Source organism: Phyllobates terribilis, unplaced genomic scaffold (assembly GCF_046119375.1).
Source record: "Phyllobates terribilis strain yellow unplaced genomic scaffold, ASM4611937v1 Scaffold_11__3_contigs__length_659146591, whole genome shotgun sequence".
Classification (NCBI taxonomy): Eukaryota; Metazoa; Chordata; class Amphibia; order Anura; family Dendrobatidae; genus Phyllobates; species Phyllobates terribilis.
Window position 1 is genome coordinate 305,877,526 of NW_027362771.1, and position 17,897 is coordinate 305,895,422.

The 17,897-nt window shown below is 41.9% G+C and overlaps 1 protein-coding gene across 1 annotated transcript in view; it reads left to right on the forward strand.

The window, feature by feature from the left end:
• The window catches only part of EXOC4 (exocyst complex component 4), a 497,223-nt gene extending 479,650 nt beyond the window's left edge, over window positions 1–17,573 (forward strand). Inside the window, exon 18 of the mRNA XM_073652485.1 lies at window positions 16,789–17,573. Within this exon, the coding sequence (XP_073508586.1) occupies window positions 16,789–17,026 (238 nt within the window). The 3' untranslated portion in view covers window positions 17,027–17,573. The remainder of the gene's footprint in view (window positions 1–16,788) is intronic.
• The last annotated feature ends 324 nt before the right edge of the window (window positions 17,574–17,897 follow it).

The window sequence follows — 17,897 nt, forward strand, 5'->3', positions numbered from 1 at the left end:
AATCCCAGCTCTACCCTCACCTACTGTATCCTCACCCATCCATTGTAGATTGTGAGCCCTCTCGGGCAGGGTCCTCTCTCCTCCTGTACTTGTCGTCGTCACGTTTTGTTAAAGATCTTTGTAATAGTTCATGTATGTACACCCCTTTTTCACATGTAAAGCACCATGGAATAAATGACACTATAATAATAACATAGGGTGCATTTTGCTTAGAATTTGTCACGGGACGACCATGTTTTGCTGAGCAGGTTCTAATCCATTCCTGTGGTCTCATCTTAGACACATTGACTTACACAAATGAATGGAGATGTGAGTAGAGTATTATTGTCTCTGGTCCCAGAAGGGCTGCCGACGTTGGTCACATGCACATTAATCCATCTTCTCTCCCGGTGGGACTTTTGATTCTCTGTCAACATAAACCACTTTCGGCCATCAATTTTTCCAAGAGCCATATTTGACTGCACGAGCCTGGTACCGGAAAGAAGCCCATTAACAGTCATAATCGGTTATGTTATCTCATAATTAGCTTGACAGTAAAACTGTTACAGCACATTAATTAATATGGATCTTTTATATGCAGTTTTTATTTAGGCTTTTATTTAAGTATCAAGACCGAAAAATGCTTGGAACAGACTATGGCCATATGGGCTTAGCATTCATAAAGGGCCACCAGAGAGAAGAACCACGGAGCAGCCATTTTGCTCACATTTTCATCACATCACACGGTCTGACTCTGACTTCTCACCGGCTAAAGAGAATAGCAGGTTAATCCGAGCTCTCCGGGGATGACTTCAACCATGTTCATATTGTGTTGAGGAAAGCTGACTTCAAGAGCGCCTTATGGCAAACTGCTGACTCCTCCTCGGCTTCCTCTGCTTCCCAGTGTCCCCCACCCTTAATTTATGCACATGAAGGGGAAGGACTGAGGAAATTGTAACAAAGTGGCATATGGTAGAGATAATTTCTATTCTTTATGCAGTAAATATGCTAATGTCGCAGCCTTTGTAGAAGGGGTACCATTAATAACCCAGGATTCAGATGGGCAGCTGGACCACTGAAAGGTCTTTTCAGGAAAGATTACCTGCCCAGCCTGTGATTTCCTTATTCCTAGCCTACGAACACACAACACGTAAATTGAATTAAAATTTAGTGATCTAAAATTGCACTTATCAACCCAAACCATTAAATTTATTATCAGGGCTACGTTTCCAGCTCAGTCGGTTATAATTTCCACAGCTCTTTATCTATATAAATTTAATTAGCCTTGATATCATCACTATATTATAGAACTAATTAAAGATTTAGATAAGTGCTGAGAGAGCTTATTTAATACCCCATAAAGTTCAATGTGGAAAATGAAAAAGGCCGTACTTCAGACGGTTGTGAAGTTTATGAAACCCAGTGCCTGTATCAGTGGATTTAAAAAAAGGAAATCTGATTTAATTGCACTTAATGGGCTTCTTAATGTTTAAAATATCACTGTGTTCTCATTGCTGTTTCATCTTTGTGAACAGAAGCTTTTTGTAGTGTATATAATGAATGACAGACTGCTATAGAATGTATTCAGTATGCAATATCAATGTGTAGGATCACAAAGCGCTGCGGTACGGTGAGCTGTATCAACTGCCGTGTCATGTAATATAGAACGTCAGAAGTCCCGTAGTATGTGTCATGTAGCATGTATCCCTATTATTAAATATCTGCTTATATGTTGAAATGCCTGAAAAGGGGTTGATCTGATGAGACAAAAAGATCTCCTTTGATAATTATTATAGAGAAACAGCGCCCCTCTTCCTTTTGGCAGTCTCTGGAATTGCAGCTCAGCCCCACTTAAGTAAGGCCATTACTGGAAACAAAGCTTTTTTTTTTTTTTTTTTCTAATGTTTCTAACCCCTTTAACACTGTTTTTGCAGTGATTTGTAGAAAGGTTTAGGGAAGTGCTTAAGTACTTAGAATAAAATTTCATTTGTTTCTTAAATTTTAGAATATATTAATAACTTTCATGATCTAGGGGACAGATCTACGATTTTTTTTATTACAGTGCTCTAAATCATTGGGTTTTGTTAACACAGTTATAAAGTTAAGATAGATTTTTTTAGTTCTTGCAGTCAGAACTAAAGACAGTTTATTGAGGAAGGATGTATAAAACCCCCTTTAAAATAGTAGATATTTTCAGTAAACTCTCAACTTTTGCACTGCCTGCATAGGTAATCCTCAAGCAACTGTAAAGAAATTCCAGCACCATCACCTCCAAAAGATAACAATTTAAAAAACTGACATGTACTGTACATCCAATTTACATCAGTTAAAGCCCATTTAGGCAGGCAATAATACAAATATGAGTGTTCCTAGGAACAATTGTTCCCAACTATGGGTTCATCTGAATAGGCTGGCAATCACCCAATGAATGAGCAAGATACTGGTCTACATTGCATTTTTATATAGAGACTAGATGGTGGCCCGATTCTAACGCATCGGGTATTCTAGAATATGTATGCGGCCGACCGGGCGCAATCAGCAGAGCGGTGTTTAAATTTGGCGCCAATATCGCTGATTGGTCGCGGCTAGGACCGGCAGCCACTACCAATCAGCAAACCGTGTTAGTGAGGACCGGAGAGCGTGTTTAAATTTGGCGCCAAAATCGCTGATTGGTCGCGGCCGGCGGCTGCTTCCAATCAGTGAACCGTGTTAGTGAGGACCGGAGAGCGTGTTTAAATTTGGCGCCAAAATCGCTGATTGGACGCCGCCGGAGGCCGCAACCAATCGGCAGAGCGGTGTTTAAATTTGGCGCCAATATCACTGATTGGTCGCGGCCAGCAGCCGCGACCAATCAGCGAACCGTATTAGTGAGGTCCGGGGAACGGCGCTGCCTGTGCGGGTACTTCTGCTGCGAGCCGCCGGGATATAACAGGCTAGCGCCGGTCATCTCCCGGCTGCGAGCAGCAGAAGTATCCCGACCGGCGGCGCCGCTCCCCTGTCCACCCTTCACACTTGCCGTCGGGAGATCAGCGGCCCTAGCCGCTGATCTTCTGACGGTAGCCGTATGGAGGTCAGCGGCGCTGCCGGTCATCTCCCTGCTGCATCGCCGCTGACCTCTGTGCGGCAGATGAGCCGCTAAAGGCCGCCATCTTGTTCTGAAATCCCGCGTCGCTGATTGGCCGCTTCCGGACCAATCAGCGACGCGGGATTTCTTGGACAGACAGACAGACTGGATAAGACGATTATATATATTAGATGGTTTTCTACATGCCGTGTGTACTGTTGCATGGTATAAAAATTATATGCTGTATTTAGTGGGTGAAGACTTTCCCCAAAGAAGTCAATATAGGCAGAAAAATAGGATCTGTGTATATGAATGTATCTAAAAATACTCAAAAGTACTGTTTTACTGAACCGAAGTACCGATAAAGAGTACCAATTTAAATGCCTTGGAACTCATTCAAATGTAAAACACCATACGGGAATCATATATTATATGTTTCACATGGCATTGATATTGACATACTTTACAGTGCGAAAGTTTAAGCCAGGTGTGCGTAAAAAATGCTGCAAAGTAAGGATGTTATGAAAAATAAAGTGTTAATAGTATATTTTTAGCAATTAACAAAATGGAAAATGAATGAATAAAAAACAAATCTAAATTAAATCAATGTTTCATTTGACCACCATTTTCTTTAGAAATAACATAAATTCTTTTAGGAACACTTGTACACAGCTTTTGAAGGAAATCTGCAGGGAGGTTGTTCCAAACATCTTGGAGAATTCACTACAGATATTCTGTAAATATAGGCTTGTGCAAATCCTTTCGCCTCTTCATGTAAACCCAGACAGAGTTGATGATGATGAGATCAGGGATCTGTGTGGGCCATGTCATTACTTCCAGGACTCCTGGTTCTTATTTACTCTGAAGATAGTTCTTAAAGGGAATCTGACAGCAGGATTTAACATACAAAACTATATGTGCATGTAGCTCCTTTTTCATGGCCAGTCCTTTCCTCCATTACTGAGAAATCATCGTTTCAATTGATATGCAATTGATATGGTAGATCTGAAGCCTTTGTTACTGCAGCTCCAGTTCCTGCTTGACTGACCGCTTCTTTGCCTCAAATCACACAGCATGGAGGCTGTCAGTCAAGCAGGACAAGGCAGCACTGGGCAGGGAATAGAGCTGCAGTGACAGAGGCTTCAAATCTACCATAGTCATTTGCATATCAATTCAAGTGCTGATTTCTCAGTAATGGAGAAACGGACTGGCCATGTAAAGGTATTGCTGGACTTGTCTTTGAAAGAGCTACATGCACATATAAATAGTTTGGCATATTAAATCCTGCCAATAGATTCCCTTTAATGACATTAGCTGTATGTTTGGGGCCGTTGTCCTGCTGTAGAATAATTTTGAAGCCAATCAGATGCCTCCCTGCTGGTATTGCATGATTGATAAGTATCTGCCTGTATTTCTCAGCATTGAGCACATCATTAATCCAGACCAAATCTCCAACTCCATCTGTTGAAATAAAGCCCAAATCTTGCAATGAAACTCCACCATGCTTCACTGTTGCCTGGAGACACTCATTATTGTAATGCTCTCATGCCCTTCCGCGCACAAACTGCCTTCTGTTAAAGTCAGATATGTCAAACTTTGACTCATCAGTCCAGAACACCTGCCCTTTTCTGCCCTTTTCCTACATCACAATTCTTGTCATTGTGCATTGTTGAGTCACAACTGTGTCAATGGTCCTCAGTGTTGCCCATTTATTGGTGCTTCTTCAAAAGAGCAAGAACAGCACATCTTGAAACCCCAGTCTGCTTTGAAACCTTTGCCTGGGAGAGAGCTTGCTGATGCAGTATAACTACCTTGTGTATTGTTACTGTGCTCAGTCTTGGTGTATGACCTGTGACATGAAACTGACTTCCACAACCTCACCTTTGTAGGAGAATTTGGCTGTTCTTCACCCACTACTTCATTTACAGCTTTTCTGTTTCAGGTAATGACTATGAAAATTATGATAATGATCACATGCTGGGTTTAATTGGTTAGTCTTAAACCTTATCATAATCCTACAAAATCCCAGATTTTTTGAAAGTGGTTGTAGTAGAATTGATGCTCTTTTGAAGGCAAAGGGTGATCACACCAAATATTGATATAATTTAGATTTCTCTTTTGTTCATTCACTTTGCATTTTGTAACTTGAAATAAACTATTAACGCTTCTATTTTTTAAAGCATTCTTTCTCTGCAGCATTTTTTCCACACTTCCCTAAAACCTTTGCACAGTACTGTATATACTAGCATACAGAGGATTTCTGCAGGTTAGGTATTAGATTAAGCTTTTCCCAAATAGAGGCAAGTGCAAGACATCAGCATAAAACACAGCTATAAAATGCTGTAATGATATATGCTAAAATTGTCTTCCTTGTCTGCAGTAAAAGGGTTAATATCCACATGCAGAAATAATCTAAAAACTATTAATTCTGCCAATCGGTAATTCATTGAGAAATTAAGTGACACTTCAGATTTTGTAAGCCTGACTCTTTGCATTTCACCCATCAGGTGAATGGTAACTAGGGCCACCAACGTTTAATTCATTCTTGCAGCAACGTAAGACAATGATGTATCAGGACACGCCATAAACGCTCAGGTCATTCTGTAGAGCAGAGATTGAATATCTCTGAGAAATTAGGATTTCATTGTGAATTCTCTTGGTCTTTCTTAAAGGCCCTCCTCCCACGGTGCTAGGTGAGAGGTGAAAATTAGCATTTAAATAGAGAGGTATTAATAGCACATGTGAGCTCCTGCAGCTCCAGAGATCATTCCACTGCCTTTTCTGTATCCGATACATCTATTGTTTCTTTTCTATTACCCCCTTCCTCAAAGTCTCCAATCTCATTTTCTTACCTATTTACTTCACGGCTGTGATCTTTTCACAAAATACTTCATTCTCTCACTGTGCTGAGCCTTAATGTAACATGCATACACTTACAGCATTAAGAGATATATTTATTATTTGAACTACTTGAAACCACATGAAATCAGTTTTTGTTTTGATTTTCTTTTGAAATTGGAGACCTGTATTCCTGCAGCATTCTTACCACCACCGATCTCGATTAATGTGCTTTACATCTATGGAGATTCAGTTCTACCGCATTGAACTTCTTTTTATTATATTCTAATTGGATCCACAATTAGGTGCTGATTAATGAATTAATATAGATTTATAATCATTGTAGTGCTATTTTTCAGATGCTGATTTCTGAATGCCACCATCACTAGAGGGCTCATGAGAGGTTATTGCATACTGATTATTCATGGAAGAGTAACCGTCATTTTAATTTTTATTTCATAAATCAATAGTATAGGTGAAAATAAGCAAATTTGTAATATATCTTAATAGTGAAATATGCTTATTTCTCCACCTGGATTGATCTTTTATTCTCAATTCATGGGTAAAATCTGTATTCAGTGAAGACTGATGTCTACATTACTGAGATACGAGTTAGTGCTTTTAAAATTCTATGGAGAGGGGGAAGGAGCTAAAGGCAGACACATACATTTTGCTACTCTCCTAGTTCTCCTGAAACAACAGTTAGGGTATGTGCCCATGATGCAGATTTGAAGCAGAAATTTCCTGAGCGTTTTTGTCTCTCCTTGCCAGAAAAAACGCATGCCGTTTTTATATGTGTTTTTTTAAGCGTTTTTAAGCATCAATGAATGATTTTTGGAGCTAAATAAAGTTTGTAGGACATTGCTTAAGCCCTTGGATTACCATAAGAACTGGGGTGAGTATATTGGTTCATTTAAATGATTAAAGAATAGGTATGTTGTATTTCAAATAAAGTGTTTACACTGTGTCTGTGTGTTTCTTTACTTTGGTCATGAAAAGGTCTGATTGACATCTTAACATCACCAAACAAAAGAGCTGGGTGTCAGTTAGTCCCATTCACCCAATCCTCATTAGCATTTCTATTCACGTAATTTATGCTTCTGCTGTGAGCTGTTTTTTTTAGCCTGGGAATGTTCCACTAGGCAAACATTTTCCCTGGCCATAATTAACATCTTACAGCTGGTTCGTTAGCCCCTATGTCCCCCCGCCCCGATCAGCACTCAGCAGCGCTTTGGACACAACGTATATATGTTGCATCCAAAACGTGGAGTTATAATGCCGCACTTTTGTTGTCGGTAAATGTGAATCCACCGCATATAATGACACTTCAATCAGTCAAAATCTGTCCGCTACAGAAGTTGACATGCTGCGGGTGAGTTTGGGTACGTAGCCACAGTCAGGAGCCGCTGCAGGTTTGACGCTGCGTGTTTATACAGCGTCAAACCCGCAGCGTCCAGATGTTACCACATAGTGGATGGGATCTCTAGAAATCTCATGTCCGCTATGCGTGCATCAGAGGCTGCGAATCACCCGCGGACACTGACATGTGGTGCGTCTTTCAGGACCGCATCATGTCAAATTCTCTTGTGGAGTCGCTAGTCTCCACAACAGAAATTTGACCACTAGAAAGTATTGAATGTGGTAAATCCGCATGGTTCAGTGAACACATATGGATTTACCTGCGTTCAATAGAATGCAACGTTTTGGACGCAGGAAAAATTTGCGTCCAAAGCGGTGCCACGTCTGAATTATGGGCACAAAGCCTAAAATAAAAATAAAAAATGGCATGGGCTCCCGCTTCATTTTTATAACCAGCAGAGGGAAAGCCGACCGCTGGGGGCTGCTATTAGTAGCCACGGATGGGGCCATTAGCCAACAATTTTCCATGGCTATTAATATCAACCCACAGCTGTTTGTTTAGCCTTTACTGGCTAGATTAGAGGGGGACCCCAGAAAAAAATTGACGTGGGGTCCCCCTATAAAATCTAGCCAGCAAAGGCTAAACTAGACAGTTGCGGGCTGATATTAATAGCCATGGAAGGGGCCATGAATACTTGCCCCCTCCGCGGCTATTAATATCACCCCTCAGCTGTCCCAGAAATGGTGCATCCATAAGATACGCCAAATCTGGCACTTAGCCTCGCTCTTCCAGGTTGCCCTGTAGCGGTGGCAGGGGGTAATGGGGTTGGGGTTCACGTCAGCCTTGTATTGGCAGCTGACGTGAAGCCCAGGTTAGTAACGGAGGGTGTCTATAAGACGACCCCATTACTAACCGCGTAGTAAAATGGTCATCACGTTTTCAATAAAAGACACGGCCAGAATAAAGAATTTTAGTGAAATAATACAGACACAGTTCTACAATTTTTTTTTATTATACGCTTCCGCGAAGGCCTCGATCTCCTGAAAAAAAACTAAAAAAAAACAAACAACAATATTCCTCACCTGTCCGCTGTCAACAACGTAATCCACATAATGCCAAGGTCCCACGACGATCCGGATCATTTCTACACCTGTTACATCAGCAATCACTGATGTCACACCTGTAGAATACAGCACTGTATACTGACAGGGGTGTAAAATCGCCCCCTGTCAGTATACAGTGATGCAGGGGGTCACTGGGGTTGATCAGCTGATGAGCCCCGGTGAACTAGCGAGTGTGGGAAAATTCTTGTGAATCTTCCCATGCTCAGCATCAGCTGATCTGTCATGAGACCGACCAGCTGATTACCGGCTTTAGCAAACAGCTGATGGTCACGTGACCATCATCTGATTGCTGCGGCACTTATCACCTGATGGTCATGTGACCATCAGGTGATCAGTGACATAACCGCAGGTCCCGGAAGCACACTGCGGGCCTGAGCCCGCGCCCCACAGTGTACAGCGATCCGCCGATGTGACAGCATCGCCCAGGAGGACACCGGGGGCCACCGGAGAGGTGAGTATGAAGGTTTATATTTTTATTTTTTGATTCTTTTTTTACACTGCCGCTGGCACGCGTGCTGGGAGAAGCAGGCTGCCGCTTCTCCCATCCACACTGCTCTCACTGTTATCAGCCAGAGCAGCGGTCGGATGAGAGGAGTAGCAGCCTCCTCTCCCGACCCAGGTATCAGCCGCAGCGTGATTTTGCGCCTATTGATTACATTGAAATGCAACAAATCCGCATGTATAGATATTATACATGCGGGTTTGCTGCGATTCAATGCAAATCAATGGGCGCAATTTCGCCGCGAAATCGCGCCTAAATTGGTTGTGCTGCGGTTTGTGCCGCAATGATAATCCGCAGTGTAAATTTCCACATCATGTGCACAGCACATGCGGATTATCATTGCTAAGCATGGCAGACCTCTTACCAAGCTGTTTTAATGCGTTTCAGCGGCAATTTAAATAGTGTGCCTTACAGTTTTCCACAGAACTTTGAGCATCAACTGTCGTCTTCTAACTCCCTGATACAGTTGCCAGCCGGGGACTCTTCAATTACTGCTTGCAGCATGCACACACGCGCTCAGCATTCACTACTGAACGTTAAAGCGCATGCAATAAAGGATTGCGTCCTCACGCTGGCCAGTACGAGGACGTACTTTGTGGGCGGAGTCAGCACGTTCTGCACTACCATCCCACCAATGTAGACCGCAGCGACAACCCCACCGTCTCCTGTAATGTATATGGCCCTTGACCAGCCCCTTCTGTGATATGTATGCCCCCAGCCCTTCCTGTGATATAAATGCCCCCAACCCTCCTGTGATGTGTATGCCCCCAGCCCCTCCTGTGATGTGTATGCCTCCAGCCTCTCCTGTGATATAAATTCCCCCAACCCCTCCTGTGATGTGTATGCCCCCAGCCTCTCATGTGGTGTGCATGACTCCAGCCCCTCCTGTGATGTATATGACCCCAGCCCCTTATGTGATGTAAATTCCTCCAGCCTCTCCTGTGATGTGTATGCCCTCAGCCCCTCCTGTGATGTGTATGCCCTCAGCCCCTCCTGTGATGTGTATGCCCTCAGCCCCTCATGTGATGTGTATGCCCCCAGCCTCTCCTGTGATGTGTATGGCCCCCAGCCTCTCCTGTGATGTGTATGGCCCCAGCCTCTCCTGTGAGGTGTATGCCCCCAGCCTCTCCTGTGATGTGTATGCCCCTAGCCTCTCCTGTGATGTAAATTCCCACAGCCCCTCCTGTGATGTGTATGCCTCCAGCCTCTCCTGTGATGTAAATTCCCCCAGCCCCTGCTGTGATGTAAATTCCCCCAGCCCCTGCTGTGATGTAAATTCCCCCAGCCCCTCCTGTGATGTAAATTCCCCCAGCCCCTCCTGTGATGTAAATGCCCCCAGCTCCTCCTGTGATGTAAATGCCCCCAGCTCCTGTAATGTGTATGCCCCCAGCCTCTCCTGTGATGTAAATGACCCCAGCCCCTCCTGTGATGTGTATGCCTCCAGCCCCTCCTGTGATGTGTATGCCTCCAGCCCCTCCTGTGATGTGTATGCCCCCAGCTCCTCCTGTGATGTAAATGCCCCCAGCTCCTCCTGTGATGTAAATGCCCCCAGCTCCTCCTGTAATGTGTATGCCCCCAGCCTCTCCTGTGATGTAAATGACCCCAGCCCCTCCTGTGATGTGTATGCCCCCAGCCCTTCATGTGATGTGTATGCCACCAACCCCTCCTGTGATGTGTATGCCCCCAGCCCTTCATGTGATGTGTATGCCCCCAGCCCCTCCTGTGATGTGTATGCCCCCAGCCCCTCCTGTGATGTCAATTCCCCATCCCCTCCTGTGATGTGTATGCCCCCAGCCCCTCCTGTGATGTGTATGCCCCCAGCCCCTCTTTTGATGTAAATTCCTCCATGTCTCCTGTGATGTATATACCCCCAGCCCCCCTGTGATGTATATGCCTTCATGTCTCCTTTGACGTGTATGCCCCGCAGCGTCTTTTGACGTGTATGCCCCTAGCCCCTCCTGTGATGTGTATGCCCCCAGCCCCTTTTGTGATGTGTATGCCCCCAGCCCCTCCTGTGATGTGTATGCCCCCAGCCCCTCCTGTGATGTATATGCCTTCATGTCTCCTGTGATGTGTATGTCCCCCAGCGTCTCCTGTGATGTGTATGCCCCACAGCCCCTCCTGTGATGTATATGCCCCTAGTCTTAATTTCGAAATTCATTGCAAAGAGTCGACTGCGCTCCAGACTGACGCAAATCTGGAAAATCAGTTGCAGGTAGCAACATCAACACCACCTAGCATCACAGCCGCACCATAGAGAAGCAGCTCCATTATTTTATTCCCCCTAGGGCACTTGAGGGTAATCTGTTAGCAGGTTTTGGCTACCTCATCCGAGAGCAGCCTGATGTAGGCAAAGATAAACTACATCCAACGATGTATCACTTAGATTACTAGCTGCAGAGCTTTTAGATGTAGCATGAAGCAGAGCTGAGAAAGCTAACTCCGCCCACAGCAGACTCTGTATATACAATGTCCATAGACCGTGAAGTGCTTATCACAGGAGGGGGAGTGTCGGACCAGGGCTCACAGGACCAGCTATTCACAGCAATGAGCAATGATAAGCTACTGGTGCTAAAACAATCATTGTAAGCAAACATAACCTCAGAGCTTGATAAGAGAGGCATCACTGAAATCTGTGTTTTAACCCCACCTCATGCAGTCTTCAGATTACATAGCAAAAACCTGCTGGCAGATTCCCTTTAAACCTGCAGTTGTTTGATTGCAAATGCAATAATCTACAGTACTTTAGTTTTGCAGTATATTGTCAGTTTCATTTGTAGATGGGCTTCAGAGGAGCACAAAGAAGGTGGTGATGAATGTCTTCAGTATGCCCCCGTCTACTCTGATAACCATGGCACATTGACCCATTTCCCCAGAGTAAACCACTTATAGGGAACCAATCATGTTCCAAAATACTTAACTTGCAGATGTAGTGTTAATTCCAGGTTAATAGCATTACAATGCTGTCTGGTTGCCTTACTGAAAGCGCAGCTACCAGGTGAATATGAACTATATTCATCCCTGGAGTCGACAGCTTTCAGTCATTGAAACGTGCCAGCGCAGCTGCAATCATCGCTCACAGCATTGTGAAAGGCGACTGTAAGCTCGTCCCATCACTTTGATTGAGAGCCAGCGGTAGCCAAACTTCTAGTAAGGCAGCCAAGCAGCATTGTAACGCAATTAACCTGCAGATGAACCAATTGGAGACATGACAAGTTCTCTTTAAATGCAGTGTCGAAGTGTTAACCAACAGCAATTGAAGGTAGCTTTGATTGCTACAGTTATACAGCTGGCAACTGTCTCCATCACCGCCAGCACTTGTCATGTATGGAGCTGACGCGGCTCTTGAGCCCACTCCATAAACACATCTCTAACATCTGCTGTTCATGTACAGTGGATGACAGGAAGCAGGTAATGATCTCCAATTCTCCTTTTTACAGTCTTATTCTCATCCTGGTTTTTACTGTGCTGGAGATGTCGCTGCTTGCCAAGCACCCAACAGAAGGCAGAAACTGTATTTTACCGATTCTGACTTCCTGAACGTTTTACACATATGAGCACTCTTTATAAAATAAAGGCAATGTGGTTGAGTCGGTGTGTAGAAAAGGTGCGGAGACCGAAATCTGACATCATTCATGTTTCAAGGAACATATACAGAAATTTAGTTCTGTTTAGCGGAATCCAAATACTGCTAGGGCTACGTTCCCTCTGGACATGCAGAAAATCTTCAGCATATTACAGTAGCGATGTTGTAAAGGACATTTCTTGAAATCTTGCTGCTGTAATATGCAGTGGATTTTCTGCAAGTCCTGATAAAATATAAACTTTACCAGTATTTGTTTTCTGCTCTTCAAAACTGATTTTTTGCAGTTTAATGGTTTCTCTTTTAAGGTCTCTAAAAACCAGACTATACTTGCCAGACGGTTGACCTTCCACATGTCCAAGTATAGACCACAGTTGATTGTTCTTGTCAGGTTGACTTTCTGAATCAGTTGTACATTAGATAAATCTTGTTTCGCAGTTTGTTTGGCAAGTGTAAAGGATAAAGAAAGGTTGTATTTGCCATCAACTTTTTGCCATGAGTGTTGCTGCGCGATTTCATTGCATTCACTGATCACAAAATACCTGTAGCCTAGTCAGGTGAATTGCGCATGTTACCAGTGATGTAGTTGAACCTCATTGACACTCACTAGAGGACCCATTGTGATTTGCCTTTACAGGTTTACAGCAGTAGTTCTGAAGTGTCTCATCAGATGGCTCTTTAAAATGCTTTCTAAGTTGTACAACAGACATTCTACTTATTCTCTGATTATTCAATAATTACATGGAATAGAGTGCCGGTGGCCATTGTTAGTGCCTAATAGACAAACTGCTCTCTATTCCTATATACAGTGGGTACTTAAAGTATTCAGACCCCATTGCAGCCATTTGGCAAATTCTAAAAAGTTCATTTTTTTCTCTCATTAAAGTACACTCTGCACCCCGTCTTGACTGAAAAAAAACAGAAATGTAGAAATGTTTGCAAATTTATTAAAAAAGAATAACTGAAATATCACATGGTCATAAGTATTCAGACCCTTTGCTCAGACACTCATATTCTACTCCTTCATTGGAGTCCAGCTGTGCTTATTTAAACTGATTTGACTTGATTTGGAAAGGCACACACCTGTCTATTTAAAGGGGTCTGAATACTTGCTGTACCCACTGTAGTAGGCCGTAGGATAGTGCTGGAGGCAGGGGAGAAGGTAATTGTAATAAACTTAAAATCCCCTGTCGTGCCCTTTGTAAGAGCTCCTGCCCTAACAAGGGAAGTACACAAGTGTAGACCTTACACAAGTGACCCCCAAAGTCCCTCCCTACTTGTTTCGGCCTTGATACAGAGGCCTCATCAGGGGAATATGTAATTACAGGGGGAAGAAGCATATAGTCCAAAGAACGGGTCCTTAAACAGTCCATGCCGTGGTACTGAACCTTAGTAAAGGCATGTATAGTTCCTCCTAAAATGTGCCTAATAGCCTCACGATTATAGGTTTATTACAATTACCATACCTTCTCCTCTACCTCCAGCACTATTCTACGGGCTTCTTCTCAGGAGAATTTTCCTGTTTTTTTACTTGCACGGTTGTCGTTGTGAGCACTTATATGTCAATATTGTATGCTGTTACCATGTGTGCAGTTTTATACTTACTTGTTTTTTGAGCATGGCTCTTTTAGATGTTTGTTAAAGGTTAAGTTTTATTGACACTCTCATTGCTTTAAATATACGCCAATAAATGAATATAATATTAATAAACATAAGACTTAAAAAAGCACTCCCATTAATATATTTTTTTCATTAAGTGTGAGTATATATATATATATATATATATATATATATATATATATATATATATATATATATATATATATATATATATATATATATATGTAGTTCTTTTTAGTGTGAGTGTATTAATATATTCACCTATCTCTGTTCTCTTCAGGATCCAGCACCGTTCTGCTCCTCTTCTCAGTGACGTCGCCACAATGCAGACTCACCAGAAGTCTCTTTTACAGGGTAAGCCTATGTACCCTCGTTCTGACACTCCATAGACTTGCATTGTAAAAGCCACTTCCGGGTGACGTCACTGAGAAGTGGAGCAGAACGCCGCTGGATCTCTGAGAAAGTGGTGGTAGGTGAGTATTTTAATACACACACACCACACACTTAATAAAAAAACAATATTAATGGTTGTGCTTCTTTAATGTATACAGAAACATGATACCTAGGAATGTGCCTACATAAGCTTACAATCTAGGAGACAGCATATAGTTCATCTTTCAGAAGATGCAGACAGCTTTGCTAGGAGGATAAAGGGTTACTTTTGAAGCATCTACTTTCTTTCAGTAAATCAGTATTCAGCTAGTAGTAGACAAAATCTTGTATCACTCAAAATTCAAAACATACAAGTTGATGAAGGGGAAAAATGACTAGAAATGGAAGACGCAAGTAAGATGTAGAGGAATCATACATTATTAAATTTCTGTGATTTATTTCTACAACACTAGGGATATTTTATCCCTTAGTACAATGATAGATAATCATACAGAATGTGGTTATAAATTGTTCCGAATATTACAAGGGTTTACTAAATGAATGAGCTATGAGGAAATCATTAATACACAAAAGTGAATTTTTGGCACGTTATGTGCCAATGATTCAATGGTGCTTTCAAAATTGTATTATTTTTATTCTGAGATTAAAAGATTATTCCCATAATGGTAACATTTTTTACAAAGCACAGTATCTGCATCACTATTGTTAATATACAGTACAAACCCAATATAAAGATTTTCTTCCACATTTGTTTCACCTTCTTCTGTGGGTCCTATTCTTATTTGCTAAAACTCCATTTCTCAGCAACCCCCTGCTTCTCCTTAGTGATGCAGGCCCCTCCCCTGTGAGCTACCTAATAGAAATAGACAAAACCTAAGATAGAAACAAAACGAACATATACCCTGCTGTAAGTTAGTAAAAGCAATAGTGCAAATAAATAACATAGTTTACTTAGTAAATACCATTTTTCATATAAAAAAAAAGCGTAAAAGCCATCCCACCCCAACGTCAAGGTGTAACCAAATCGGGACAGTCCTAACCTCTAGTATTAAAACCTTACCATGTGTCAAAAATGATGTCAATGTGAATAAGGGCAGAGCAGGACCAGGTCCCAAATATGGATACCCAGCCATGGGAAGCTATATAAAGTAATGTCCAGCTCAAAGAAAGGGAGGCCACATCCTTACCTACACCAAGTGCAGAAACCTGAAATTTGACTGAAAAAATGAACTGGAGTATAAGTTGGTATACATGCAAAATATAGGATGTTCACACTGGCCAGCAGGGTATATGTTCATTTTGTTTCTATCTTAGGCTTTTTCTGTTTAATGGCCAGTGTGAACATGCTCTTATATTTTGCTTGTATACCACCTTAAACTCCAGTTCATTTTTTTCGGTTAACTAATAGAAATAAATGAGATCTCAACACAGGAAATTGTTATTTCTATGGATGCTTTGACCATTGATAGTTTTGAATATTTGACATTAGTCATTAATATTGATAAACTCCACATTTCATTGGTGGTTCATGGGGATTTCCAGAGCATAATCATACGCTCCCCTGCATGCACAGCAGAGCTCAGCATAGAATAGCTGAAATGTGGCTACCGCACAATTGTCAGAGTAATGAGGATGCCAAGATGGAGTCTGGAGGATGTTTTGTTAGGATCATAGATGCATCTGTTCTTCAAAAATTAGACTGGGTAATTGGGAGCAAATGCAGCTGGTATCAGGGAATCTTCAGCATAGTATAGCTGAGCTGTGCCACAATCCAGCTGTCAGAGATTTTTATTACTAACAAATAAAGCAGCACACTGCAACGCTAAGTATGAGAAACGCCTTATCACGGCTACCAGGTACACATGAATTGGCCAATTTATGCGCTAAGATTTCTCATTTATTTCTATTTTCTAGAGCAGTAATACTATTCAAATTTCATATATTTCATGTTCGCATCTTAGCTTTGCAGTGTGCTGCTTTGTTTGTTAGTATTTTATAGCGAAAGCGGCTCCTAGTAAGCACCTGTTCACATCTAATCTGTTTCTATGTTAGAGATTTTTATTAGACAGAGTCACTAGGTGCAGCTGAGCGTGTTTGATCGACAGCTTAAGAACTACTGCAGGACAGATCTAGTGGCAGCATAGGGTAACGAAAACCCTGGGGGTTTTCATTAGAGGAGGATAGCAGCGAATCGGAGCAGATTTAAAAACAGTTTCAAATCAATAGTACAACTATTAGAAATTTTGTAATATATCCCATCAGAGAATCTGCTGTTTCTCTCGTTGCACTGATTCTATGTTTTGACTTTATCTTCTCAATTTGCAGGCAGTACTATGAAATGATGTACAACACTGCCGATGAGCTGCTAAATCTAGTGGTGGACCAAGGGGTGAAATATACCGAGCTGGAGTACATCAATGCCCTCAGTCTTCTTCATCGCAGTCAGACAGGTGTAGGTGACCAAACTACCCAAAATATGAGGCTGCAACGACTCAAGGAGATCATTTGTGAACAGGCTGCCATCAAGCAGGCCACCAAAGACAAGAAGATAACCACTGTGTGAATAATAACAGAAGGAGCAAGGTTTTGCTAGCACACTACCATGTCAGAAGAGTCTGAAATTATTACAGCTAGCAGCAACAAGATATGATTACCATTTATTAATGTTTCTCTGAATTTGCATGTTCTGTATTTTAATCTGATATTGTCAGCATTTTTAATTCTTGGGTATAAGTTTACTATGTTTTCATGTTTAAAACTAATATAATCACTATGGCACTATTAAATTGTGTGGTGTTTTGTTTTCAATGACCGTATTTACTCCAGTTAATTTATTAGATTGTACCATGTGATATAGGTGAGGAGGATGATGGTGTGCTAGGAAATGAAGGCCCTTAAATGCCCCCTATAAATAAGATGATGAACAAGAAAACCTCTGCTCAGGAGGTCAAGGTTGAGGGTTATTGAAGAAAAATAAGGTATCTTCTGAATTTTAAAAAGGTTATCACCAACATTGAAAGTTATCACCTATCCACCTTTCTGATCAGTGAGAGTGTCCAATCGCAGGAACCACTGAGAGTGCAGCTTCCAAGTGTCGGAATGGAGTGGTGGTTACGCATGTGACTGACAGATGACCTTGGATAGGTGACCACTTTCAATGTTGGGAAAATCCCTTTAGGGTTTAATGATCATTTACCGTGGTTCTTGAAAGTTTGTGAACCCTTCAGAATTTTCCATATTTCTGCATAACTTTAACCTAAAACTATATCAAATTTTTACACAAATCTTAAAAGTAGATAAATAGAACCAAATAAAACAAATTTGTCAAAAATATTAGACTTGGTAATTTTTTAAATGAAGAAAATGATCCAATATCAAACATCTGTAAATGGAAAAAGTATGTGAAACTTTAGAATTTTCACATAATGTGAAGG